Raw genomic sequence first — 26,555 nt, forward strand, 5'->3', positions numbered from 1 at the left:
TGATACAATTAATATCACCGTGTGAAGTTGTTAGGGCTTAAAATTGATCAAGGGTTCATTATACAACTTGCGATTGTCATTATTATTCACGTTTTGCTCCATTAGGTTTTTGTTCCAACATTGTGTAAATTATAAATGCAAGTTTATTATCGTAAAATCTTCAAAAATTATGCATCATGAAATTTTGAGTGAAGAAGAATTTTTTGGTGAATTTTATGCAGATACTTTCTGTGATTGTCCTAGTGACATATATACTAGTGTCTCAGGAGATGATAGTTCTTCAGAATATAGTTCTGATTCAGAAGATGTGAATATTAGACCACCAAAAAGACAAAAAACCTTATTGATTGATTCTGACACAGAAAATGAAAATGAAACTCACAGTGCTGGAGAATGCTTCTTTGCTTCTACAGAAGAGTGGGTTGAAGGCAACATTTCACAAAAATTAGAAGACTTTACGGGTGTGTCAGCTGTAACTATTGAATGTAATAACCCACAAAGTGTTAGTGAAATAGCAGAATTAATTTTTGGTAACGACTTTTTCAAGTTGGTTGCTTCTCAAACAAACTTGTATCACCAACAGAATGAAAAATCATAAAAAGTATGATAAGGCTTTAAAATGGACTGATGTAAGCAATAGTGACATGAAGAAGTTTCTTGGATTAATAATTTTGGTGGAACAAATAAGAAAGTCACACTGGAAAGAATATTGGTCGACTGACCCCTTAATTGAAACACCTATCTTTCCAAAGATTTTGACGAGAAGAAGGTTCAAACAAATAATGACATTTCTTCACTTTAATGATAACTTGGAAACTCCACGTCCTGCAGACAGAATTTCAAAAGTTAAATCTCTTTTGGATTGTTTTCTACCAAAATTTCAATCGATCTATGTACCCAAACAAGAGCTATCAATTGAGGAGGCAAAGATAAAGTGGAGAAGACGACTCAGATTCAAAACCTATAGTCCGGGCTTCCCTGGTGGTGCAGTGGTTGAGAGTCCGCCTGCCGATGCAGGGGACACGGGTTTGTGCCCCGATCCGGGAAGATCCCACATGCCGCAGAGTGGCTGGGCCTGTGAGCCATGGCTGCTGAGCCTGCGCATCCAGAGCCTGTGCTCCGCAACGGAAGAGGCCACAACAGTGAGAGGCCCGCTTACCGCAAAAAAAAAAAAAAAACCCTATAATCCCAGAAAACTTACAAAATATGAAATTTTGGTCAGGATGGTTAGCAAAAGTGAAACTGGATATACATGCAGCCTTGAGATTTACATGGGTGAAGGAAAGAAACTGCAAGAAACAATATTATTGGTCCTACAACCTTATCTTGGTTCATGGCACCATATTTACAAAGACAGTTATTACAACTGTGTCCACATCTGAAATATTGTTGAAAAATAAAACCAGAGTTTGTGGGACTATAAGAGAGAATTGTGGTCTATTAAACCAATTAAAGGAGAAATCTAAAAATCTACAGATGGGAGAAATGACATTCTTACAGAAGAGAGAAGTGATTCTTCTTATATGGAAAGACAAGAGGCTAGTCCGCATGGTGACAACTATTCATGATGCCTCCATAGCATCTACAGGAAAAGAAGACAGGAGGACTGGCCATCAGATAACTAAGCCCACTTGTATATAGAGTATAATAAATATATGAAAGGAGTTGATCGATCTGATCAAATCTGTCAAATTTCAGTATCCTCTGGAAAACTCTAAAATGGTATAAGAAACTGGGTTTCTTTTGAGTAATTGCGGTTTATTCAATGTGTTTAAAATTTATTGTAGCCTTAATGCACAGAATAAAATGACTTACAAGTAATTTTTATTAGCTAGACAATGGGTAACTGACCATTCTGGTGAATGTAGTGGTAGTCCCGCACCTGGTCCTTCTTGTGGCGTTTCTAAAAGAGCCCCCTGCAAAGATCCACCTTGTCAACTATCAGGTAAAATAGAAACATATTCTAGAGGAAATAATACCCACAGGACTAAAAAGAAGTGCCACCAGAAAGTGTAGCATCTGCTCTTTCAGGGGAAAGCACAGTGAAACACAGTATGTTTGTATTAGATGTTCTGTTCCCCTGCACAGAGGTGCCTGCTATACTGCCCATCACACTCTAACAAAATATTAGAATGCTTTAGTAAGACATGTACAGAGTTTCAAATAAATACATTAAGTGCAAAAAAAAGTTGTCAATATTTACTGAAATGCTAGTGTTTCCATATTCACTTACATAACAAATTGCCAGCCACCAGCATTAGTTTCTGCAAAAATCCCCTGGTCAGTAATGTGTTAACATGTGTCTTGGCATGTTCCTCCTTGGCTTTATCCTGTATGAGACTCTCTGTGCTTCCTGGACTTGGATGACTGTTTCCTTTCCCATGTTAGGGAAGTTTTCGGCTATGATCTCTTCACATATTTTCTCAGGCCCTTTCTGTCTCTCTTCTCCTTCTGGGATTCCTAAAATGCAAATGTTGGTCTGTTTAATGTTGTCCCAGAAGTCTCTTAGGCTGTCCCCATTCTTTTCATTCTTTTTTCTTTATTCTGTTCTGCGGCAGTTATTTCCGCCATTCTGTCTTCCAGCTCACTTATCCGTTCTTCTGCCTCATTTATTCTTCAGTGGATTCCTTCTAGTGTATTTTTCATTTCAGTTATTGCATTGTTTATCTCTTTTTGTTTGTTCTTTATGTCTTCTAGCTCTTAAACGTTCCTTGTATCTTCTTGATCTGTGCATCCATTCTTTTTTGGAGATCTTGGATCATCTTTACTATCATTACTCTGAATTCTTTTTCAGGTAGACTGCCTATCTCCACTTCATTTAGTTGTTCTTCTGGGGTTTTATGTTGTTCCTTTGTCTGGAACATATTCCTCTGTTGTCTCATTTTGTCTAACTTTCTGTGTTTGCGATCCCACAGGCTGCAGGATTATAGTTTGTCTTGCTTCTTGTGTCTGTCTCCTGGTGGATGAAGCTGATCTAAGAGGCTTGTGCAGGCTTCCTGGTAGGAGGGACTGGTGCTGACCACTGCTGGGGTCTTGTCTCTCTCGTGGACAGGGCCATGTCAAGGGGTGTGTTTAGAGGTGGCTGTGGGCTCAGGAAGACTTTAAGCAGCCTGTCTGCTGATGGATCAGGCTGTGTTCCTGCCCTCTGGGTTGTTTGGCCTGAGGCATCCCATCACTGGAGCCTTCAGGCTGTTGGGTGGGGCCAGGTCTTGGCATCAAAATGGCAGCCTCCAGGACAGCTCATGCCAATGATTACCCAGTACCTCTGCCGCCAGTGTCCTTGTCCTTGTTCCTGCAGTGAGGCACAGCTGCCCCCCACCTCCAAGACCAGGACGTAGGTCTGGCGCAGGCTCCTCTGCAGTCACTGCTTTTTCCCCTGGGTCCTGGTGTACACGAGACCTTGTGTGTACCCTCCAAGAGTGGCGTTTCTGTTTCCCTCAGTCCTGTGGAGTTCCTGTGATCAAGCCCTCCTGGTTTTCAAAGCCAATGCTCTGGGGGTTCCTTCCCCAGTGCCAGACCCCCAGACCAGGGAGCCTGACCTGGGCCCAGAACTCTCACTCCTGTGGGAGAACTTCTGCAATATAATTATTTTCCAGTTTGTGGGTTGCCCACCCGGCAGGTATGGGATCTGACCGTGTCGTGAATGTGCCCCTCCTACTGTCTCGTGGATTCTTATTTATCTTTGGAAGTAGAAGATCTTTTTTGGTAGGTTCCAGCCCTTTTTTGTCAATGGTTGTTTAGTAGTTAGCTGTGATTTTGGTGTTTTCATGAGAGGAGGTCAGCTCAGGTCCTTCTACTCCACCATCTTGTAGAGATCTATCTAAATTTGCTTTTTAAAGATTTATTATACTGTCAGATTTGTGATAGTCTTACCATTCTTCTACCCAGAAGTTAGGAATCTCTAGGAATGTACTTTTGGCTCTCTGAACGTATTACAGGCTTAGAAGCATGTACTTTTTAGTTAATCACTTGCTTTACAAAGCTAAATCATTTAAACCTGTTTTTTATTTTTAATTATATTTTAACAAACTTAATTTTTGAATTGGTGATACATTTACATGGTATGAAATTCAAAGATACAGAAGAATATACGATGAAAAACCTAATTCCCACCCCTAACTTCCATTTAACCTGTTTCCTTCCTTGTAGTCAACTATCATTACCAGATACCAGTGTGCCCTTCTGGAGATGGCCTACATACATTCAAGCAACATGTATATGTACTTCCTTCCACTCTCTTCTATAAAAATTGTAGTTGTTTAATTCTACATACCATTCTGTTCACTGTGTTATATTTAAAGAAGGGAAGAGGATAAAGCAGCACATATAATCAACTATAAACCTTTTAATAAAAATATTTAATTGTCATTACTGTCGCATAATATATACTTTGTAAGTATTCTCTTCTTTGACAGCTTTGAGTAGAAACTTTCAGTTTTCAACACGTGATACTATGGATGGGAGTTTATTTGACATTTTTTTTTTGTAGAGTGAGCTCCAACTGCGTAAAGAAGTAGAGACAAGGAAGCAACTGGAACAAGCATTAGGCGATCATCGAGAGCTGATAGATGCTCTGACAGCAGAAGTTCTTCTCCTTAGAGAAGAAAATACTGCTACCCAGGTACTTAGATGAGATCCCAAACTTTTCTGTGTTTAGTAGTATAAAGCATTTTTATGGATGTATGAGATTCTCTTCTTTGCCTTTGATTTACTTGTGCTGGCATGATTACTTATTGCTTCTTTATTATCATCAAGAGTAACTTTTATGGCACATTTATTATATTGGAGGTAGTATAGTAGAAACTTGGACTACAAATAGTGTAGAATAAGTCTACTGTCTTTAAGAAACTTACTATTTATTGGGGAAGACAGAATCTACATTTAAATGATAACTACCAATATTATAATAGTTTATCCAAAATATGAAATGAGTGTTATGATAGCTACTTTTCATTTCAAAATAGCAGAGGATACCCTTTGAGGAACCTTCCTATAACATATGCTGTTTAAAGTTGTTTATAGTATCTTCAGTATCTTTATTCATCTTTTTGTTCTCAAATAGTGGTTATTATTACTTTTACTTAACAGCCAAAAGAGACTAGAAAATCAGTAGTTAGTAGACAAGTTATGTTTGTGTCAATGGACATTAGATATAAGACATGCAATTTTTTTTATTGATATATAGTTCACATACCATTTAACTCACCCTTTTAAAGTGTGCCGTTCAGTGGTTTCTTAGTATATTCATGGAGTTGTGTACCAGCACCATTAGCTAAGTCCAGAGTATTTTCATTAACCCAAAGAGAAACCCCATACTAATTAGCATTCACTCTCCATTCTCTCCTCCCCTCAACCCCTGGTAACCACAAACATACTTTATGTTTTTATAGATTTGCCTTATCTGGATATTTTATATAAGTGGAATCATGCAATATGTGGTGTTTGGTGTCTGGCTTCTTTCACACAACATAGTGTTTTCAGGGTTCATCCATGTTGTCACATGTATCAGTACTACATTCCTCTTTATTGCCCAATAATATTCTAAATATATGCTCTACCACATTTTGCTTATCCATTCATCAGTTGAAGGATGTTTGAGTTGTTTCCACTTTTTGTGTGTAATGAATTAATAATGCTGCTATGGACATTCATGTACAAGTATTTGTGTGAACATATATTTTCAATTCTCTTAGGAAGACAGTACACTTTTCAAGTATACTAGTACATTCAACAAATCTTTATTGAGCACTTATTGTGGGCCTGGAACTGTTCTAGGTGCAGGAAATACAGTAATGAATGAAAAAAAAATCTTGGCCCTCAAGGAGCTTATATTCTAAATAAACACACCCCCAAATAGTGAAGTATATTGTAAGTTAGATGGTTATTATGTACTATAAAGAAAAATAAAGCAGGTAAGAGGCATAGGAAGTGCCCAAGGTGAGAAGGTATAAATAGGATGGCCCATGTCTGTCTGAGGAGGTGACATTGAGTAAAGGCCTGAAGGAGGTGAGGAAGCGAGGATGCTGATAGCTGAAGGAAGAGCACTCGAGGCAGAGGAACAGCAAGGGTAAAGGTCCTGAGGTGGGAGCATGGCTATTGAGCTCAAAGCCATCAAGGAGACCAGGGTGGCGGGAGTGGGATGTGGCAGAGGGAGCGCAGGAGGAGACAAGAGCAGGGAAGCCAGATCACATGGGGCCCTGCAGGCTGAGTGAGGACTTGGGCTTTTGTTCTGAATGAGATGGGAAACCACTGAAGGGTTTTGGATAGAGAAGAGATGTGATCTGACTTAAGTTTTAAGAGAATCACTCTAGGCTGCTGTGTTGAGATTAGATCAGAGATCACTGCCCTAGCTCCATTCAAGCCCTTAGTGCCTCAGGACACTCCTAGACCAAAGAAATACCCAACAGTTCCATTTATTAAGTAGTTAGGTTCAAACAACTTAATAAACATTTATGTCTTAACAGCTTGGATGCTGTGTGAAAAAAATAATACATGTAAATTGATAGAAAAAGTCTTATTTTTATCATGATTAAATAACCACAGTTATTTACTAATGGAATATGTATACATGTTGTACATGAAGCATTGCACAGCTTCTCATAGCTTAGAATCATATTGGACACCATCAGTCTTATTTCCTATTCACAATCATTTTTATGCAGTGTTGCTTTTTAGCACAGCAACTAATGAAAACTCAGCCTCACGAAGATATGACATCATCAGAAGGAATGTATCTTGACCTGATGTTGAATCTGTAAACACTTTAAGCTTGTAGGCAATGTCCCGTGCATTGGCAGGTGGATTCTTAACCACTGCGCCACCAGGGAAGCCCCTTAATATATTTTGAAGTCAACCGGTAGAATGTGCCAATGGATAGGATATGGGGTGAAGGGGAAGATGTGAGAGAAGAGTCAAGAGTTTTGGCCTGAGCAGTTAGAAGGATGAAGTTGTTATTGATGAGGTGGGGATGTTCAGGAGGAGTTTGGTTTTGTGTATTTTAAGTTTGAAAAGCCTGTGTGAGTTCCTGGTGGAGATGTTGAGTAGGCCAATAGATATATGAGTGTGGAATTTGGGAAAAATTTGGGCGGATATAAAAATGTTTAGTATACTTCATTCAGCAGTCCTACTAATAATATTTCTGACTTCTGACCACATCTGATTTTTATCTAATGTCTGTTCATCTTGGAGATATCTATGTCTGTTTGTGTATATACCATTGGCCCTTGAACAACACTGGTTTGAACTGTGCTGGTTCACTTATACATGAATTTTTTTCAATAAATATGTACTACAGTACTACACAATCTGTGGTTGGTTGAATCCACAGACGCAGAGCCTCGAATATGGAGGGCCAACTGTAAAGTTATACATGAATTTTCACTGTGCAGAGGGTTGATGCCCCTAATTCCTGTGTTTAAGTGTCAACTGTAATATATATACATATGTGGTATATATATATGTATATATATATAGTCTTTTAACACGATTTTATATACATTACCATAAATTTTTATAATGCTCATGTTTATCAGTTTAAATGCCTATATAATCTGTTGAGTTTCCTCCACTTGATGTATCTCTCAGGGTAGCTCGAGAGTCAGTACTGTATCATCTACATAAAGAGATTTTGTAAATTGAAAGCCCTATGAAAAGGTTAATTCTTATTGTTGTAGCAGTGTATTTATTAATTAATAATATTCCGTGATTTATTAGACCATTCTTCTATCATGGAATTTTTAAAATATTTATAATTATGTGTTTTAATGAATGCATTGTTTTAGTATTTGAAAGTCTGAAATGATATAGTTATACATACCTAGGTGATGATTTGTTGCCTGATATGCCAATGATATTATTTTGTTCATTTTTCTCTAGGCAAGACTTCAGCAGTACATGATCACAACAGATGAGCAGCTTATATCACTCACACATGCCATTAAGAACTGTCCTGTGATAAATAACAAAGAAAGTCAGACATTAGAAAGGGGAGCCACAAGTAGAAATATGGACAGTCCAGGTGAGTGGAATAATCTTATTATCCCAGATTGGGATTAAAATACTTACAGAGAAAACAAAACTGTAAACTTGTATGTAATTATTGGCTGTTTATGCGTAAACAGCATTAACACTATTAAACACTATTACATTTGCCACTGCTACTTCCAACTAATATTTATTGGATACTTGCTCTGTGCCAAGTACTTTTACAGTGTTTTACATGTATTATCTCGTTTAATCCTCATAATAGAGCTTTCATTTAATTTTCAAGAGTTCTTCACTCAGTCTTATGAGGTAGGTGTCATTGTTACCCCCATTTTTTAGATGAGAAAACTAAGGCTTAGAGAAAGTGTTGGTAACTTAGCAAAGTCACACAAATAGAAAGTAGAAGAACTAGCTTCCTAGACATGTGGGAATTTAATACCAGCACCTTTCATTATGGTGCCCCAGGTTCGGAAGGGGATGGGGTGGTCATGGAAAGAAAATAAAATACTGACTTTCAGAAATTCATGACTTTAGTTCATTTGTGGTGATGCTTTTTTTCACCTCATGTGCCATCATTATATGCCACAGGCTGAATAGGACATTTAGGATTTTTTACTTCTAAGTAATATTTTGATGAGTGTCTCTGTGTGGAAAGAGTTTTATGGATTTAGGCACGTTTTCTTAGAAGGAATTCTAAGAAGTGGCTGACTCTAAAATTTAACTTGCATGAGATAAACTCAATGGTGAGGGTGGGTCTTCAAGGGCAGTGCTTTTCTCAAAAACAGCCACTTCTTCCCAGTGCTGGCCCCCCAGGAGTTTTGCCTGTGAGGGACTGCTAAATGAGCATATGGACTAGAAGTGAAGGCTCCCGAGGCTCCGTGATTTTGCCCTCTGTGGAAATGCATCTAAGTATAAACACCTGAAATGCGCTCATAATTCCTTTGAGTACTCATAGCCTCTCATCTTCTTCAGAGGGTCCAGCTGTAAATGCTAATGTCTCCGTGCCATTGATGTTCAGAGGGGAAGATATGGTTGAATTGCCACAGGAAGATTTGCCTGTTAAACTGTCTCAGGTGCCAAACCCTCCAGAAAGCAGGAATCTGGCCAGCAGTTTTCCAGGGCATATATTTGAGCCAGCGGTATTGTTAACACCACCCAGGCAGAAGAGCAACTCAGAATTCTGTCCTTTGCAGGATGGTAAGCAGGCTTCTTCTAAAGCTATAAGGCAGCTGTTTTTTTTATGCTTCATATATGTAAAATATTGTGTTCATTTTTCCCTGATAAACAGAATTTTAAAAGATACTGATTACCATACCTAATCTTTAAGCTGAAGGAGGGTCTTTCAGGGTGGTTTATATCATGTGTATTACACTTATGGTGAAATGTGACAGTGAATTTCATTATGTATCTGTTCCATCAGACATTGTAAATATTAATTGAACTCAGATCAAAGGACCAAAGTCCTCAGCAATAAAATGCAGAGTAAGGGGAATCCCATTTGTGTCTATGGTCCAGGGCCACAGGAAGGGGTAAGAAACAAGGGGAGATTGTACTCTGGAGAGTAAGGAAAGTTTAACCAAGGAAAGACAGGAACTGTGACTTAGAGGATTTTGTAAGTCAGATCTGATTATTAACCTCTTTTTTAGCAAAAGTTTTTAGCTCAGTCAGCTTGGAGAATTTTATAATGAAAGCCTATGTATAATTAAAAGTAGCTTTAGAATTACTTTTGCAGCACATATAAAGAGAACTTTGAATAATATTTTTAAAATTTATTATTAATCCTTAGCTCATAGATTCTTAAAACTTGGAGCTCATGGATGGTCTTCAGATGTTCCATGGACTCCTTCACTGTTTGGAAAATTATGTTTATTTGTCCACATGTACATTTTTCTGGAGCTATAGCTTTCATTTCATTTTCAGAAGAGTTCTTCAATCAAAAAAACTACCTTAGATGTTCCTCCAAAGTTTTTAGAAAAATGTTATTCAGCCCTGATTTGCCTAGATTTTTCTTTCTTTAAAAAGAGTGTTTATATTTTTATGTAGAGGAACAGAAGAATAATTTTTATTGTCATTAGGACATACAGAATTTGTCAGATTTTCTGCACTTCGTTTCCCTTAGAGGACGTGAAAAGACCATAAGAGGTTAAAGAAAATGACAAATCCTTGCTGTTATAAAATTTGTTTTAGCATTTACAATGCAAATGTAGAGTTTGTCAGATCTGTGTGGTGCAGGGGGACAGCGCTAGGCTGAGGGTCGAAAGTGCTGGCGTCTAGGGGCTTCCCTGGTGGCGCAGTGGTTGAGAGTCCGCCTGCCGATGCAGGGGACACGGGTTCGTGCCCCGGTCCGGGAAGATCCCACATGCCGCGGAGCGGCTGCGCCCGTGAGCCATGGCCGCTGAGCCTGCGCGTCCGGAGCCTGTGCTCCGCAACAGGAGAGGCCACAACAGTGAGAGGCCCGTATACCGCAAAAAAAAAAAAAAAGTGCTGGAGTCTTGGCCTGCCGGTCCAGTGACTAGCTGTCGTCATGGGGCTAAGATACCTCTCCTGGACTTTAGTTTTCCTGTCTCTCAAATGAGAGTCTTTTCCTTTATCTTTAATGTCCTTCCAGCTCTACAGTTCTGTGATTTGATATTTCCTCTTTAGAGGTCTAGTAAGTATTATTAACATTGGCTAGATTTACGAAATATAATTTCAGTTCTGATTTCTGTGCAAGTTAGCTTTTCATTCCTTATTTTTCAAATGTTTGCATGTTATTAATGGGCTTGCCTAATGATCTCTTATGAGATATTGTAAATTATTTTTCATTGGTGATAACAAGGTAGCTTGAAATCCTTTTAAAGAATTAATTATAATAAATATTTTTACTCTGCAAATATATTAACTGTTTGTGAAAGCAAATTATTCAGGGATTGCTCTAGACAACATTTTGTTAGCATCTTCAGCAGGTTCTGCATTGAAAATAACACTGCACGTTTCTTTTACAGTGTGCAGATAGAACTACCTTGGAATATGTATTCTGAATTGGTGAAGTTTTATTAACATACTTTTCAGCATTTTCTTTGGAATGCTCACATGTAAAGAGTTGTTCAGTTAAACTGAACATGCAGAGATGAGAGGTACATAGGGTGCATCATCAGTGTTCAGTTATGCTCTAGAACAACTGTTCAATAGAACTTTCTGTGATGATAAAAAATGTTCTGTATCTCCCCCATTTAATATGGTAGCCACTATTAGCCTTATGGGACTGCTGAGAACCTGAAATGTGGCTACTGTGACTGATGGAACTGAATTTTAAATTTTATTTAATTTTAATTAAAGTTTGAATGTGAATAGTCACATATAACCAGAGGCTGCCATATTGGACAGTGTTGTTCTAGAATTTCCCATCATAAATACTTTCCTTTAGCTACTAATCAATTTCTACTTTGTTTTATAACCATGCTTCTTGAAAGAGTGGTATACATATGCTGTTTTCACTTTCTTATCTTCCATTCACTTTTTAAAGTATTAATTTAATTCATATTTGCAGGTGGTTAAAAAAAGCACATACAAGGGTCTCCTCCTCCTCCACCGCTAGGCCTACCGCAAGAGGCAGTTATTTTTATCCCAGTTTGATTTCTGTTTATCTGATGGTGGTCTTAATAATTAACATAAAATATTTTCACATCTCTTTTCTTGAAGTATCAACTTTACACAATCATTATAGACTCTCCCTTATTAAAGAAGAGGGTTTAATTCATCTTAACACCTGCCTCTCTTCTCTGTCTAATTTGGATAATTATATTTTTATTTCTTCTGTTGCAGAACTTCATGACTTTAAATACTTTCTATTTCTTTTTCATTAACTTCAGGCAGTATCTATTTGCTCTCTGCTATGAGAGGAGAACACTAACTCCCCTCCCTTCCTTCTTCCTCTCCTTTGTTTCCACCTCCCATCTTCAGTCACCTTTACCTTTCCTTTGGTAGTATCAAGTTTGTTAACATTTACAATGTTCCATTACCATTATATCTTCTCTGTCTCATCTATAGATGGATACTGACATTGAAAACAAATAACAATTACATTTTCTTTTTGGGTCCATTGTTACTATCAGTCCTTGTGCCACACAAAAGGAAAAAGTTCATAGTATGAAGGTCAAGGTGAATTCTTATTTCACTTCATCATTTGCTCAGAATGTTTTATTTGGCTCTGTGTTTTCTACTGTGATTTTCTTGTTCTGTTTTTATTTTGCCTGAAGATTCAAATTGCTTTTATCGTCTTGTTGACAAAAGTATAATGTGCCTTCACCCGTTTCATTTGCACGTCCTTTAGTCATTCCACTTTGACACCAGAGATACCTTCCCAGAGCCCACCAACCTCTGTTCCAGTCTCAACGGATTGCTTCCTGGGCCTGTTGCACAGCTCTTATCCTGGGACTTGCTGTTATCACACTTTTAAAAAAAATATTTATTTATTTTATTTTTGGCTGTGTCAGGTCTTAGTTGTGGCACACAGGATCTTCGTTGAGGCACGTGGGATCTTTCGTTGTGGCGTGTGGACTTTTCTCGAGTTGTGGCGTGCAGGCTCCAGAGCGCGTGGGCTCTGTCGTTGTGGCACATGGGTTCTCTAGTTGTGGCTCGTGTGCTCAGTAGTTGCGGCACGTGGGCTTAGTTGCCCCGCAGCATGTGGGATCTTAGGTCCCCCACCAGGGATTGAACCTGTGTCCCCTGCATTGGAAGGCAGATTCTTAACCACTGGACCACCAGGGAAGTCCCTGTTATCACACTGTTGGTTTGGATCTGCTGCGTCCTAGATTCCATTTCTTCCTCTTTTTTGGTTTTCTCCCTCAATTTTCTGAAAGAAGACATCAGAAGGGGTATATAGAAGGTAATCTTTGAGTTTTTGAAAATCTGAAAATATTGTCATTTTTCTCTTATACTTGATTGATGATTTGGCTAGAAATAGAATTCTAGGTCCTTAGTCCCTTTTCCTGAGAAATTAAAGGCACTGTTCCATTGATTTTTATTATCCAGTGTTGCAATCAAGATGTCTGATTTCATATCGAAATTTTATTTCTTTGTATTTTTGACCTACTCTTTCTCTGTGGAAGCTTTTAGGATCCCTTTATTTTTATTCTGAAATTGCACAGGGTATATCTAAATGTGGGTTTTTTCCTCATTACTGTGAGGCACCCGTGGGACCTTTCCGTCAGAAGACATGACTTTCTGCAGTTTGGGGAAATTATATGTTGACCTTCTGGATTATTTTCTCATGTATTTGGCCTTATATCTTCCTTCTTATATTTTGGAAGTATTTTTCACTTTAAATTCAAGCCTGACTTTTACATTTTTGTATTTCACCAACCATATTTTTAATTTCCAATCAAGGACCCTTTCTTATTTTCTGATTGTCCTTTTTTCCATTGCTGCTCATTATGAATGCAATATCTTCCAGAAACTCTCTTCCGAGGAAACCAGTTAAAATTTTGTTACATTTTCCTCTGTACCTGAATTTTCTTTCTTCTCTTCTTAGTCTGTTCTATTTATCTATCCTGGCTTTTCTTTTTTGTGCTGCTGGCTTTCCTCAATGTCTGGTCATCCTTCATTGTCCATTCATATTTAAGAATAAATGACTAGGTTGAATAGTATAGGTAGCTGGCATAAGTTTTCTCCTCTATGATGTAGGTTAGTCTAGGTCTGTTTTCCCAATATGTTTTGCCTTAAGTAGTTGCTTTGCGCATATGGGCGTGAGATGTTAACTGCAGGCTTCCTGTAGCATATGGAAGCAGGATCCAGCTATTCAACTGGGTCTACCACATTTGCTCTTCCCAACCATGTTTTTTGTTGTTGTTGTTTTCAAGGATGGGTGTCGGAAGTGGTGAGCAACAGGTTGACTGACATCACTGTATAAAAGGCAAGCTTTCAAGTAATTCCCCAGTTTAGCCCTACTTTTCTCTTTCTCTGTACCTGTCAGCTTTGAGCCTGCAGCCTTTTCAGTACTCCCCAAAAGAAACTGGCTTTACCTGTAGCTTCCTTTTAATTAACAGACATATTCTGGACTGTGGCTTCTGCACAATTTCATTCTTTCACACACTTCCCATCCACTCTCAGTCTTCCAGAAATGTGTTCAAATATCTAGTTTGCTACTGCTTCTCCCCAGACCATTATCTTTACTGGTGTGAGTTTATTTGTGTTTATATTTCCTTACTGTCAGTTAAAGAAGGCGAGATAAATGTATGCTCAGTCTGTAGTCTTGAAATAGAAGCATCTATTCCCCCGATTCACTCCCGTATTTGTCATTCTACCTAAATCACTCTTGCTAAGGGCTCCAGTGGCCAATGTGTTGTTAACTCCGCTGTACGCTTTCTGTTCTTATGTTTCCAGGTCTTACAGTAAAATTACACACAGTTAACCACTGCCTCTTTGTTTCCTTGAGACCACATTCTTGTAATATTTCTTTGTCTTTCTGGCTGCTCCATTTCAGTCTGCTTTGCTAGCTTCTCCTCCTTTATCTGACTCTAAATGTTGAGTTCTTCGTGTCTTGTTACTGGTTTCTTCTCTCACTCTATTCTTTCTCTCTAAATAATCTCACTCGTTCTTGTGACTTCCATAAGATGTTATGGAAAAACCCGAATGAACTTTTTGGCAAACCCAGTATATGCCCAGTGACCTCCAGTTTGGGATCTTAGCCTAGATAGTCTCTTAAGTTTCTGACCCATGTTTCATCTGCTTGGATGGATATATAGGCACCTTAAACTTAGCATGTTCAAAACAATTCTTAATAATCCTCCTTCCACCAAATCTGTTCTCTTTGTCTTCTCCATGTCAGTAAATGGCATCACCATCCATTCACTTGTGCATGCCATCTTGCTCTGTGCGTTTCCCTCACTCCCTACTTTCAGTTCATCACTCTCAGTTCTATTGCCAAAATATTTCTCAAATGTATCTACTTCTCCATCTTTATAGCAAACATACCTTAGTCAAAGCTACCATCATCTTTCTTCTTGACTACTACAGTTGCTTATTGGTCTCCCTACTTCTATTCCTGGACCTTCCAATTATCGACAGAATTTAAGAAATGTAAATTATGTAAATTGAGTTATTCCCAAACCTCCAGGTTTCATTGCTCTTGGATTAAATTATAAAATTTCTAACATGGCTTTTAAAAGCTCTGCAAGAAATGGCCCTGTATGCCTGTCTGGTTTCATATACTCCCAGTTCTGCCTTGTTGCTATGCTACAGCCAGACTGGCCTCCTTTCTTTGCTGTTTCCTATTTTGGGGCCTTCACATATGTTGTCCTCTCTGACTGTAATGTTCTTTGCTCTACTTTCTGTCACATATGTAATCATTTAAAAACTTTACTTCTTCAGAGATGCTTCCCCTTCCCATCCTCAGTTTACATTATATATCTATACTCCCCCCAAGATTCCCAGGTATGAGTTAATATATGTGTTAAAATGTGAACTTGGTAGATGGTTTTTCACAAGGATGCCGATAAAGCTCTAAGGAATATAAAAGACTCTGTACTTCATTGTTAGCGCTGGTATTGCTGGTAAGTTCTCTGCTAAAATAAATGAGGCATTCAGAAACCAAATCCTTCTATTGAAATATTTCTCTAACTACTAAGGAGGGCTAATGAGATGATTATAGTGCCAAGTGTGGTTAAGTGGTACATGTTTCTTATGCTTTAATTTTATCTGCAGTATTGAGGAGGACTGTTCAAACTCGTCCTGCCCCACGAATTCCTCCAACCGTGGAAGTAATTGAGAAGGAACAAAATTGGGAAAAGAAGACTGGCGCAGACATTCAGAATTCAAGTGAAGAGAGTCATCTCTTTACTCAGAGGTGGAGGGCCTCTCACATGGGAGAAGATCTGCAGAACAAAACCCAGCCTCCTTTTGTTAACCCCTCACAGCCCCTCTGCAATTCCCGTTCAAGCGCTCAGCAGTCAAGAAACCCCGCACTCTCAGAAGAACCCCCAGTATTGGGAGATGGGCAACAGCTTAGAACAAATGAGACATTAATACAAAGAAAGGACATCATGGCACGAATTGCTGAGTTGACACTGCAGAATTCAGCGATCAAGGCACATCTGAATAATATTATTGGGCCAGGGGGAGAGCAAGGTGATGGACTTCGGGAGTTTAACAAACAGGAGACGAGTCATGCCAGCAACATGACCTCTGTGAGTACCAGTTAAGGATTGCCTACAGACATATTGGTATTTAAGGATATTGCTGGAGCATCCAGAAGTGACCCTGGTACTTGAAGCTGGTACTAGATGGCTTATGCTGTGTCAGGTCCTCATCACAAAATAAATAGAGGTTATTTATCAGTTTATGTCACACATGCATTAAAAGAGTACAACATAAAATTTAAAATGGGGAAATGAATGAGGAAAATAGGACAAAAGTAAAACAGGTAGGAAAGCTAAAATTAAGCTAGGAATGAAGTTTTAAATATAATATATAGAATAAATATGTCTTGAAAGTTTACCACATAACTGTGTTTTAATTGAAATCATTTTTACTCTTAAAGGGGCTCACAAAAGAGAATTATGTGTAGTTGGCCCTCAGCTCGTGAGTAGTTAATTTTTTAGGACACAGAATGCATTTTCCCTTAGAAATGATGTTTTAAAGAATATTAAAGTCAGTCTTTAATGTACATACTAATCATCTGGGAATCTTGCTAAAATGCAGACTCTGATTGAGTAGGTCTGAGGTAGAACCTGTGTGCTTCTAATAAGTTCCCAGGTGATGTTGGTCCGAGGATTACACTTTGAGGAGCAAAAGTCTGCATGTTGTAGTGCTGGAATTTTGTAAGTTACGTAACTGAGGGCTGACCTGGCAACGTGAACCTTCATTTCCTTGTTTGTGGGGAGCAAAGGGATTCTAAGTTCCAGCTGTGGAGTGTTGATGACACACGCCCTCATGCAGATCCCAGTGACGGGAGAGTCTTCCTTTTACCTTGTCATGAGCCAATGTGGCGCCTCTCAGAGTTCTGATGGGAGGCGGGGCCGTGGGAAGGAGCTGGCTAGCTTCATGGATTAGGGGTTCCAGAGTGATCGCTTCCATAGGGGCTTAACCAACTGTGGATTGAGGGCTTCCATGAGGAAGGTTAGGAGAGGGTGGGGGTAAGGGCCATCTCTGTCAGCACTGGCTCATGGGCAATAAGGGCAATACAGGTATCGAGTGACAGAAAGAGCAGTCAGAAGGGACTGGCAGAAGAAGCCGAGACGGAGATTAGGAGTGATCGTTTCAGTTGTATGTAAGTCCAAGCTGCCTCAGTTTTAGTCAACAGAGACGTTTCTGTGTATGCAGAGTTTTGAAGATTATTTGAAACATGTTTTTTAAACATGGTTTAAAAATGCCCACAGAATTAAAGATGGAGCTTGCCCCCTTTTCCGATTAGTATAACAGTTGGGCTAGAGAGGACAATCCAGTACTATTGCCCTCACCACCCTTTTCATTATAATCAGAATTACAAAATGATTTTTAATTCATGCTGTTTTGCTTATCTCTTTTTTAACTAATGGGCATAAGCTACAAATTAGTGACTTCTAGTAGGAATTGTTTTTCCCCAAAGGGACGTATTTACTAAATGAAATACTTAAGAGTGACATTCCTTTCAGGAATTTTCAAATCAAACTTAACATTATATTCCTTGGGTGGCTCCTTTTTACTCTACCTCTCATATTCCTTTCCAGTCACCAGCCTTCTCGAATCAGGTATATTAGGCCGAAAGTGGCCTGGGTAGGGTGACACATGGTCAGAAGGAGTGATAAGATTCCTAGAAATCTTTGCCAAATAGCTCATAGTGCGTGTATGAAGATTATAATTATAGAAGCATCTATTTCAACTATCTCAGGTCCTCTTTTATATATTGTGATTCAAACTCCAGACCTGTCTTTAATAGGGATGTTAGAAGTCAATCACTCGGAGTAGTATCTTTGCTCGTGTGATCTTTGTGCAGCTCAACAAACGCTAAGCGATGCAGGAAGGCTTTGCTTTGTCCCACAGACACTCTCCATGGACAGAGGGACTAGAGGGCTTATGTGGCACTGATATTAGAAGGATTAGTATCCCTTTACTTTAGCCTTTATTTTTCAATTAAGAGATTTGTAAATTCTATTACTATTTGCCCAGTATTCAAGTTCACATGTAGCAAAGGCTATGAATACTAATTTGCTGGCTCTTAGTGGAAGAGTTCGTTTTTACAAAAGGTCATAATTGTTTGTATTATTTTTAATATGGAGTCTGTGTCCTTTTTTTTTTTTAAGTCTTTTCCAGCAGTACAACCTCTAACACCAAGTCGCATGGAGGAACGGATTGCAGAATTGAATCGACAGAGTATGGAGGCTCGTGGAAAACTCTTGCAATTAATAGAGCAGCAGAAACTTGTTGGTTTGAATCCTTCCTCTCCACCAGTATCACCTATTCGGTCACCTCTCGGAGCATGGACTGGTTAGTCACAAATTCACGATTTAAAAGCCCAGACACGTGAAAATTTTCATTTTCTTGATTTTGCAAGTATATATTTAGCTAAAAGAAATCTCAGAGCGCATATATTTCAGTGTCTTCAATTTTATGTAGAAAGAGACAGACCTAAGTGACAGAAATGGGAATAGAAGGCCGGTCTCCTCTCTAGCTTCTAGAAAGCTATCCCATGGTGCCTGCAGTTAATCTTTGGTGTCTGAGTTCCTACATGTAAATGGAATCTAGTTCTGTATATGATTCGTTCATGGCGTATGCTGCAGCTATTTATAAACATAAGCATCAAAATAATTTAGAATTTCATCAGCAACAAATTACAAGTTATTATTCTGTTAAAACCATTAAAACATTTTCACTTGTAAGTTAAACTTCCTATTTAATTGTTACGTTTAGGAATGTGGAAAGCTACAGGTGATTCTAAATAATAGAAAGTAACTGAAAAATTAGTTGTCATAGTGATCACATTCAAAAAGGTACTGATGAAAGGAAGTAGACCTCAAGTTGCTCTTTAGCCAAAAATTGAATTATTAAGACCCTCAAGGGGTAGAGCTGCATGAAGGTTCTAATTAGAGAGACTAATTTGGGCCCGGTGTAAGAGAAGGTTCTAATTGTCAGGAATAGACAAAGCTCTGTATCAGTAAGTGGTGTGCCTCCTGAGGTGTTCAAGCATTGTTGTTTTAGAGAGATTCCTATGGCCTGTGGCTGGTTGAAGTAGGTTGCCTATGAAGGATCTACCAATAAGACTCTTTCTCTCAGAAGTTATTTCCTTTTTGAATTATAGACCCAGAAAACAGAGTGATTTGAGGCACTTCCCTGGTGGTCCAGTGGTTAAGACTCCACGTTCCCAATGCCGGGGGCCCGGGTTCGATCTCTGGTCAGGGAACTAGATTCCTCACGCATTCCGCAACTAGAAATCACGAGTGCCGCAACTAAGACCTGGTGCAGCCAACTAAATAAATAAATATTTAAAAAAAAAGAAAACAGGAAAACAGAGTGGTCTGGAAGTTACTGGAAAGTGATAGATAACGCATTTCCCTAAGGTCCTTCCTCTTTGTTTATTCTAGGCTCCTTCACATTACAGCTTTATCTACCGTTCGTCATAGTCAGAAAGTCTAGAGGCAACTTGTGACTAGAATAAATAAGTGAAATCACTCAATATATGTGAATACCAACGATGTGTCACCATGTTCTGGGCACTGGGGATACTGCATCGAACAGGACAAGCCCCTGCCCAGCGTGACTACTCCGGGATTCAAGTTGGGGAGCAGGCGATACAAATGAGCAAATAAATACATGAGACAATGTCAGTTAGTGCTAAGTGCAATGAAGAAAAACTAAAGCAGATCACTCGTAAGAATAATTCTGTGATAAAATGAGACATCTATTTCAGTAGTTCTTTGAGGTTAATACTTTCATTTCTGTTGGCTCATTTAGTTTTCAACATACCTTCCGAGTAGACAAAGCTGATACGACTATTTGATAAATAAGTAAACTGAGGCATGAAGAGGTTGAGTGATTTGTCTGAAATTCTAAAGCAAACTGGTAGATTTGCAACCCTGTTCTTTCCATTCCAGTGCTTATTTGTCTAAGGTATTCTTTCTTAAGTAAAATTATTGGTTTCACAGGAACCTCTGTGGGCTATAATGATAAAGATAAATCATATGTCATGCAGAACCTCTTTTGTTTTCTAGGGCAACCAAGGAATATGTTATAAAATTGAATAGAGCTTCATTACCCCTTAAAGTCCAGAAATTACTGGTTTTAAGCATGATTCTTAGGAGCACTGCCTGAGCCTTTCATGAGTACATACTTAGTAAATATTTGTTGACTGATTATCTACTTCTGAAATATTGAAAATGTACATAATTATACTGGCCTTTGGCCATATGAGCTCTTCAGCCAACTTTCCCCTCCAAATTTAATGTCTTCAGTAACAGTAATAATGTAATAGATTTAGAAGATTTAAAGTTTTACTGCATAACTCCAGAAATTTTCTTTCTTTTTTTTTTTTTTTTTTTTTTGGAAAGCTTTAGATAAGTCGCTCTCACCAAGATCTCCTATTCTTTAGGGCTAGCTCTTAATTTCTGTTTTTCACTTGCAGATGTGACATGATACCACTTGTCTGAAGATTCTGGCTCTCTAGGAACTGGCATGCTCCTGAATTGACACTAAGAACTAAAGTTTCTTGTGCAACAGTTCGTTTTTTAAAAAATCCTTGAAGTGTATTTGTGGTCCATGATGATAAAAATATAGAAAGAACCCTCAACTTTATACTGTATAATTTGCAGTAAGACAGAAATCAAGTTAAATTTTAATTTTCATTTTATTGAAAGGTAATAAACTAGTGTTTATTTTTATATTATAGAAGGAGGAAAGAGGACGATCGAGGTATCTATTCCAGTAGTGGAAGCCCCAGAAAGCTCAAAATGCAGTACTGTCTCTCCTACCAGTGGGCTAAATTCAAGAAGGTAGGGTTAAAATCAAGAACGTGGTTTGTGTTTTATTCTCTTTGTGAAAAAAAGTAGTGCATAATGTCTGACTTAGTTTCAGACAGATTCACTCATGTAGAGAAAATCAAGTAATTGGGGAGGAGAATTTTGGGGGAAAAAAGAAGAAGAGTGAGGAACAAGCCTTAATTAAGTAGAAAAGCATTGGGTTGGTTATTGAAGACAAAAATAGGATAATAGCACATATGTCGAGCGTTTTATGGGTTACAAAATTAGGAGGTAACATATGACAGGGTAAATTGACCAATAGTATTTTCCTCCTTTACAGTAAGTGAAACCAAAGCTCATAGAGCTAATTGGGCAATTTGCCTCAATGGGTCACGTGGTTGGTAAATGGTGACACCAAGGATGTACCTGGCTCTCTGTGTCCACTCTACATGCTAGTACTGCATTGCTCCACGTCTCATTACTCTTCCACGACCTTGACCTTCTTCCGCACCCCTGCACATCCATTCTTCCTCCTTTACTGTTAAAAACTTATCTGTATGGTCCTCTAATGGTCTCTGTACATTCCATTCAGTCTTTCTGTAAACCTAAACATACTCTAAAAAAGAAAATCTATTAATTAAAAAAAAAAGACTTAGGTTGGTGAAAATATGTTGCAAATAATTTACCTCATTTGGACTTAAGTCAGCCATTCCTTTCAAGCTCTTCTCAGTATTGAGAATTGTGTCTTATATAATTTTTAAAGGTGAATAATAATAGATTACTCTCTCACTCTCTTTTATTTCTCATAAAAAGATCTCCAGGGGCTACTAGTAATTCTTGTTCTCCATTAAATGCCACCTCAGGAAGTGGGCACTTGACACCTCTTAATCCAAGAGCAGAGGTATGTGATAAAATGTAATTGTGAAATGTGTCTAGAGGTTGGGAGGGCAAAGGTGGGAGGTGGCTGATTTAGTAGTTTCCATGCTTAATTATTATTCCTGTTATCTTAAAGTTAATATAAAATTCTCAGAAGAAAAGAAATACTAATTCCCCTTCATTAGGAAAAACAAATAAGCATACACTTCTTTTGTTTTCTAGGGTAACTAAGGAATAAGGTAAAATTCAATAAGATTTCAACAAAGATCGGACATTATTGTTTCAGGCAGAGCATTCCAAATAGTGTGGCAAGACACGCAGGGGTGCCTTGAATGGGCTGTGGGCTTACTGAGATACTGGTTTCCTCAGTCTTTGCTGTGGCTGTGTAGGGCTTGGGATAGCCAGAGCCCTGGGGCCAGTCACTTTCCTTGTCACTCTGCCCCAGTGTGCTGTATCTGAGTGTGCCACAGAGGGGTTATGTGCCACACGTAGAGAGGTTATGGCACAAAGGGTAAATAAATGTACTACGTATTTTTTATGTGTTCTGATTTGCTATAGGGATGTACAGAAACTAAGCATCTTACAGTATATCCAAAATTTTTGCAAAAGACGTTTTTCTGTGCTGGTAAAATACAGCAAAATATAGTTCCTTTGACTGATTGGTCATAGCAAATTGTGAGGGTGTCTTTAAAATCATAAACATTACATTTGCAAATGTGAGCTAACAACTGTTTGATGGGGTCGGGGGGAATCTTCCTTGCTATTCTTATTACTAGCTTCAGTAATTAGACAAAATAGTGAATACCTCAATAAACATTGAGTATTTATAGTCCAAATTAATCGGTAAGCTCAGAATATTCTAATTGCCCAGCACTGGAAGATTTGTTCTTTGTTGTTTCTTATATTCTTAAAAAGCTTTAACGTAAACTATTTTATATAATTTGCCCTTAATTTCTGGAATTTAGTAACAGATTTAATTTACCAAGGTCAAATAACTTTTTTTGTTATTTTAAAAAGTTGTACATTGATTTGTATAAAATACTGGATTGATTCTTTTTTTAAAAAATTAGGCCTGCCAAATCAATAAGGGGATCTGTTGACCAGGGAATATTTGGGAGTGTCTCTGGTAGAGAATAAAAATTGCTAGTAGCAGGCTTCCCTGGTGGCGCAGTGGTTGAGAGTCCGCCTGCCGATGCAGGGGACACAGGTTCATGCCCCGGTGCAGGAAGATCCCACATGCCGCAGAGCGGCTGGGCCCGTGAGCCACGGCCACTGAGCCTGCGCGTCCGGAGCCTGTGCTCCACAACGGGAGAGGCCACAACAGTGAGAGCCCCGCGTACCAAAAAAAAATTGCTAGTAGCAATAATTTTTAGTACCATTCAGTGGTGTAAAATAACTTTGGTTCTATGTACTTGGTATAAATAATTGTAAATCTTGAGTGGTTTCATGCTCCTGATTACTTTCTAAAGCCTTTCTGCATCTTTGTTCAACAGATTGAGAAACAAAATGAAGAAGGCTGGTTTGCTCTTACTACCCACGTGTCATAAGTGAGGTCGAGTTGTAGAGTTTGTTCTCAGTAATATATTCTTGAGCTTCCACTCCCCTTTCCTTGCTCCTGCTTTTAAGTTTTTATGTTCTTCTTTCAGATACAACTTACAAAGATCTCGTGACTTAGTACTAATGGAACAAAAAATAAAGCAATTATTTTAATTTTTAACCTTTTCAAATAGATTTCCAACAAACTAACAACCTATAACCTCTTGTGAATAAAATTTTGACTAGAGGGAAATTAAAGTTTTATATTCTAATAAATTCAAGGATTTTTTTGAGTAATATATTTTTATCTTTATCATCTTTATTCAGATTTTTTTTTGGTCAACGTATCTCAAATGTTGATCTATTTTATTTTTATTTTATATTTTTCTGAAGAACTAAGCTGCTTTTGCATATAACTTACAATAAAATGCCTCAGTGTGACTAAAGTCTGGCTTTCAGAAAAATTTACACTCCGTTTTGAGAGAAGTCACTGTAGTCCATCACTTTTTCCATCAAGGGAATGTATAGTTTTAAAACGTAAGTGTGGGAGTATTTGTTTATTTTTGCTTAAGCAGGTAAGGGTGGTTATATATATTATAAAATTCTTACATAGTCTTTACATGTGAAAATGTTATCAGTAATGGTAATGTATATCAAAAAAATAATGATTGAGCTTAAATATCTGAATGCAGTAACATTGATTTATTGGTTTATTTAATGTTTGAAACAGAATTGAGTACAAAACGTTGCTATCAATTTTCCCAGCCTTGAATCTACAATGCATTCAGGGTAGATTTTTCTTCAAGGCACCTGTATGATCTTACATATTGGTTTCTGTTTTAAACTTGGTTTTTGAATGGTCTCTGCTCCTTGGCTCTATGATAGGAATTCTCAGCCTAAGTGAGGTGGGAGTGGCGAGGGGGAAGCACACTGTAACTCCTTGGGGAACTCTCTCAGATAACACTTTCCCTCCTCCTGCGGTTGTAAGTCACTGTTGTAGGAAGTGTGCTATGCAGCTTTCATTCGGGCCTCTTCATTGTTGTAGGGGCAAAATAATTATTATCTTTTGGTATCACTGATTTTATTTATGTGAAGTCATCTGTATGCATTTGCATTATTGCAGATTCTTCCGTCTGTATTGCACTTTTTAAACCTTGGTGTTTAATAAATACTATCCCTGTATGGCATATAAACCCATTTTAGTGTTATTCCTTCTCTTACTGAAATGTCAAGTTATCTGCTTGCTTTGTGAATGCGTTCTTTTGACGTGTATTTTCTTTAATATTCTCCAACTGGTTGGCTCTTTATTTTTTTCCTCTATATTCATTTCAACCTCTAAGATGCCTTGGCATGGCATTTTAAAAAGCTGCTCATGGTGATTCAATGTGCAGCCAGAGTTGAGAACCAATGCAAAAACTTTTACCACTAGCTCACTGGCCACCTTTGGGACTGATATTGAAGTATTCATCCTGTTAATGTTTGTTTTTGCTGAAAAAATACAAAGGTAGATTGAAAAAACTCCAAGAATAATAGATACAGTGAAAGAAGCCTTTCTTTCTTAGGCCTTCTGGAGTAGTGCTTTTCAACTTCAGCTGTTATTAGAGTCATCTGGGGACCTTCTAAAATTCCCAGTGCCCAATTCTCACTCCTGACCAATTAAATTAGAAACTCTGGGGACGGGACACAAACATTAGTATTTTAAAAACCTCCTGAGATGATTGCAGTGAACAGCCAAGCTTGGGAAACATCATTATAAAAACATTTATTATCCCCAAGTCATAAATTAGTGCATATTTGTTTTTAATTAAGTTAAACTACATTTATTAGCGTCTCTTTATCAGCTTTCAGAGCCAGCTGCATCGGTGGGCCTCAAAGCGTGAACACCAGCCAGCAGCATCATTATCACCTGGGGTACTTGTTAGATGTGAAAATTCTTGCCCCCTACCCCAGACCTATTGATCAGAAACTCTGGTGTCTTTTTTAATAAGCCTTTCATGTGATTCGGGGCATGCTCAAATTTGGGAACCATGGATCTATAGCACTGCAGACAGGTGAACTCTGCTGTATTTGACTGTGATGTACTACATTTGTATTTACTTTTAATGGTCCAAACTCAGATTACTTGTGTTTCTTGGTTTTAGACGCAAGTTTTTTGCTAACATATGTCTTGTCCGATATGTCCCAGAAAGCTGCTGATCAGGTGCTAATAAACTTTAATAAAATTGACAGTTCTCCAAATTGCAGCTTGTGAGAGAAACTAGACTGATAGCTAAATCCATAGTTATGATATAATCACTCCTACACTGTATAGCAAAATCATTTGGATTAGCAGAATTTAATAATGGTTTAGTATGTGCTAAGTGCCAGGCACTGTTGTAGCCACATGACTTCATGACACCTTCATGAGGTAAGTACTGTTATCCTTATTTTGCAGATGAGGAAATTAGATCCGAGGAGGTAAGCACTCTCTCAAGGTCACGTAACCAGGGAGTGGTGGCGCTAGAATGGGAACATAGGCAGACTTTCTCCAAAGCCTATGCTGCGCTGCCCTCTTATGGTGTACACAATATGGAGGCACCGGAATGGTAATAATAGCTGTCATTTATTGAGCCGTTCCTGTGGCAGGCGCCTTGCTAAGCCGCAGTAGCCTGTTATTGCATTTAAATCTCACAGTCAACCTATGAGTTAGACGTGTTTAAATGCCACCCACCCCCCTTACAGATGAGGAAGTCGAGCTCTAGAGGTCGAATAAGCTACCCAATGTCAGAGTGCTTATAAGAAGTAAAGCCAGGACTTGAAGCTCTTTTTAAAAACAATTATTGGACTTCTACTAACTTAAAAGAAATAACTAATATAACATAGTGGCTACAGGTGCAAGTGTTGCCATCAGAACGCTTGGATTCATATGTCATCTGTGTTCCTTGGGCTGTGTCCCTTGGGCAGATGAATCTCATTTTTCCCATTTGAAAGTCAGAGATAATTCCTTTCTTACATGGTTGTGAGAATTAAGTGAGGTAAATAGGTGTAAATATGCTAAGAACAGCACCTGACTCACAAGCATTCAGTAGTGACTGCCAGCTGTTTGGTGTAGAAATAAATACACTATTCCCTCTGTACTTCTGGATTTTTAAAGACATTCTGTAGTGAATTTGTGTTTTTCTCAAATTAATAACTGGATCCAGTGCTTTAACTTTAAAGATGTTTGGAGGCTGAAGTAAAACATGTTGAGCATATTATTTGAAAATAACTAAC

At 38.3% G+C, this 26,555-nt stretch overlaps 1 protein-coding gene across 7 annotated transcripts in view; it reads left to right on the forward strand.

Moving 5' to 3' along the window:
• Positions 1–24,490, forward strand: part of SPICE1 (spindle and centriole associated protein 1) — a 70,356-nt gene extending 45,866 nt beyond the window's left edge. For 6 of the 7 annotated variants that reach the window (XM_032631399.1, XM_032631405.1, XM_032631400.1 and 3 more), the window contains 8 exons: positions 4,490–4,621; positions 7,876–8,017; positions 8,956–9,180; positions 15,667–16,148; positions 18,243–18,426; positions 20,822–20,924; positions 21,705–21,792; positions 23,261–24,490. In XM_032631399.1, the coding sequence (XP_032487290.1) occupies positions 4,490–4,621; positions 7,876–8,017; positions 8,956–9,180; positions 15,667–16,148; positions 18,243–18,426; positions 20,822–20,924; positions 21,705–21,792; positions 23,261–23,314 (1,410 nt within the window). In that variant the 3' untranslated portion in view covers positions 23,315–24,490. Of the gene's footprint in view, positions 1–4,489; positions 4,622–7,875; positions 8,018–8,955; positions 9,181–15,666; positions 16,149–18,242; positions 18,427–20,557; positions 20,776–20,821; positions 20,925–21,704; positions 21,793–23,260 lie in introns of those variants that run through there. The other variant, XM_032631404.1, reaches the window with a different exon arrangement.
• Positions 24,491–26,555: the final 2,065 nt, after the last annotated feature.

This window comes from Phocoena sinus, chromosome 4 (genome assembly GCF_008692025.1).
Source record: "Phocoena sinus isolate mPhoSin1 chromosome 4, mPhoSin1.pri, whole genome shotgun sequence".
In the NCBI taxonomy this organism is placed as follows: domain Eukaryota; kingdom Metazoa; phylum Chordata; class Mammalia; order Artiodactyla; family Phocoenidae; genus Phocoena; species Phocoena sinus.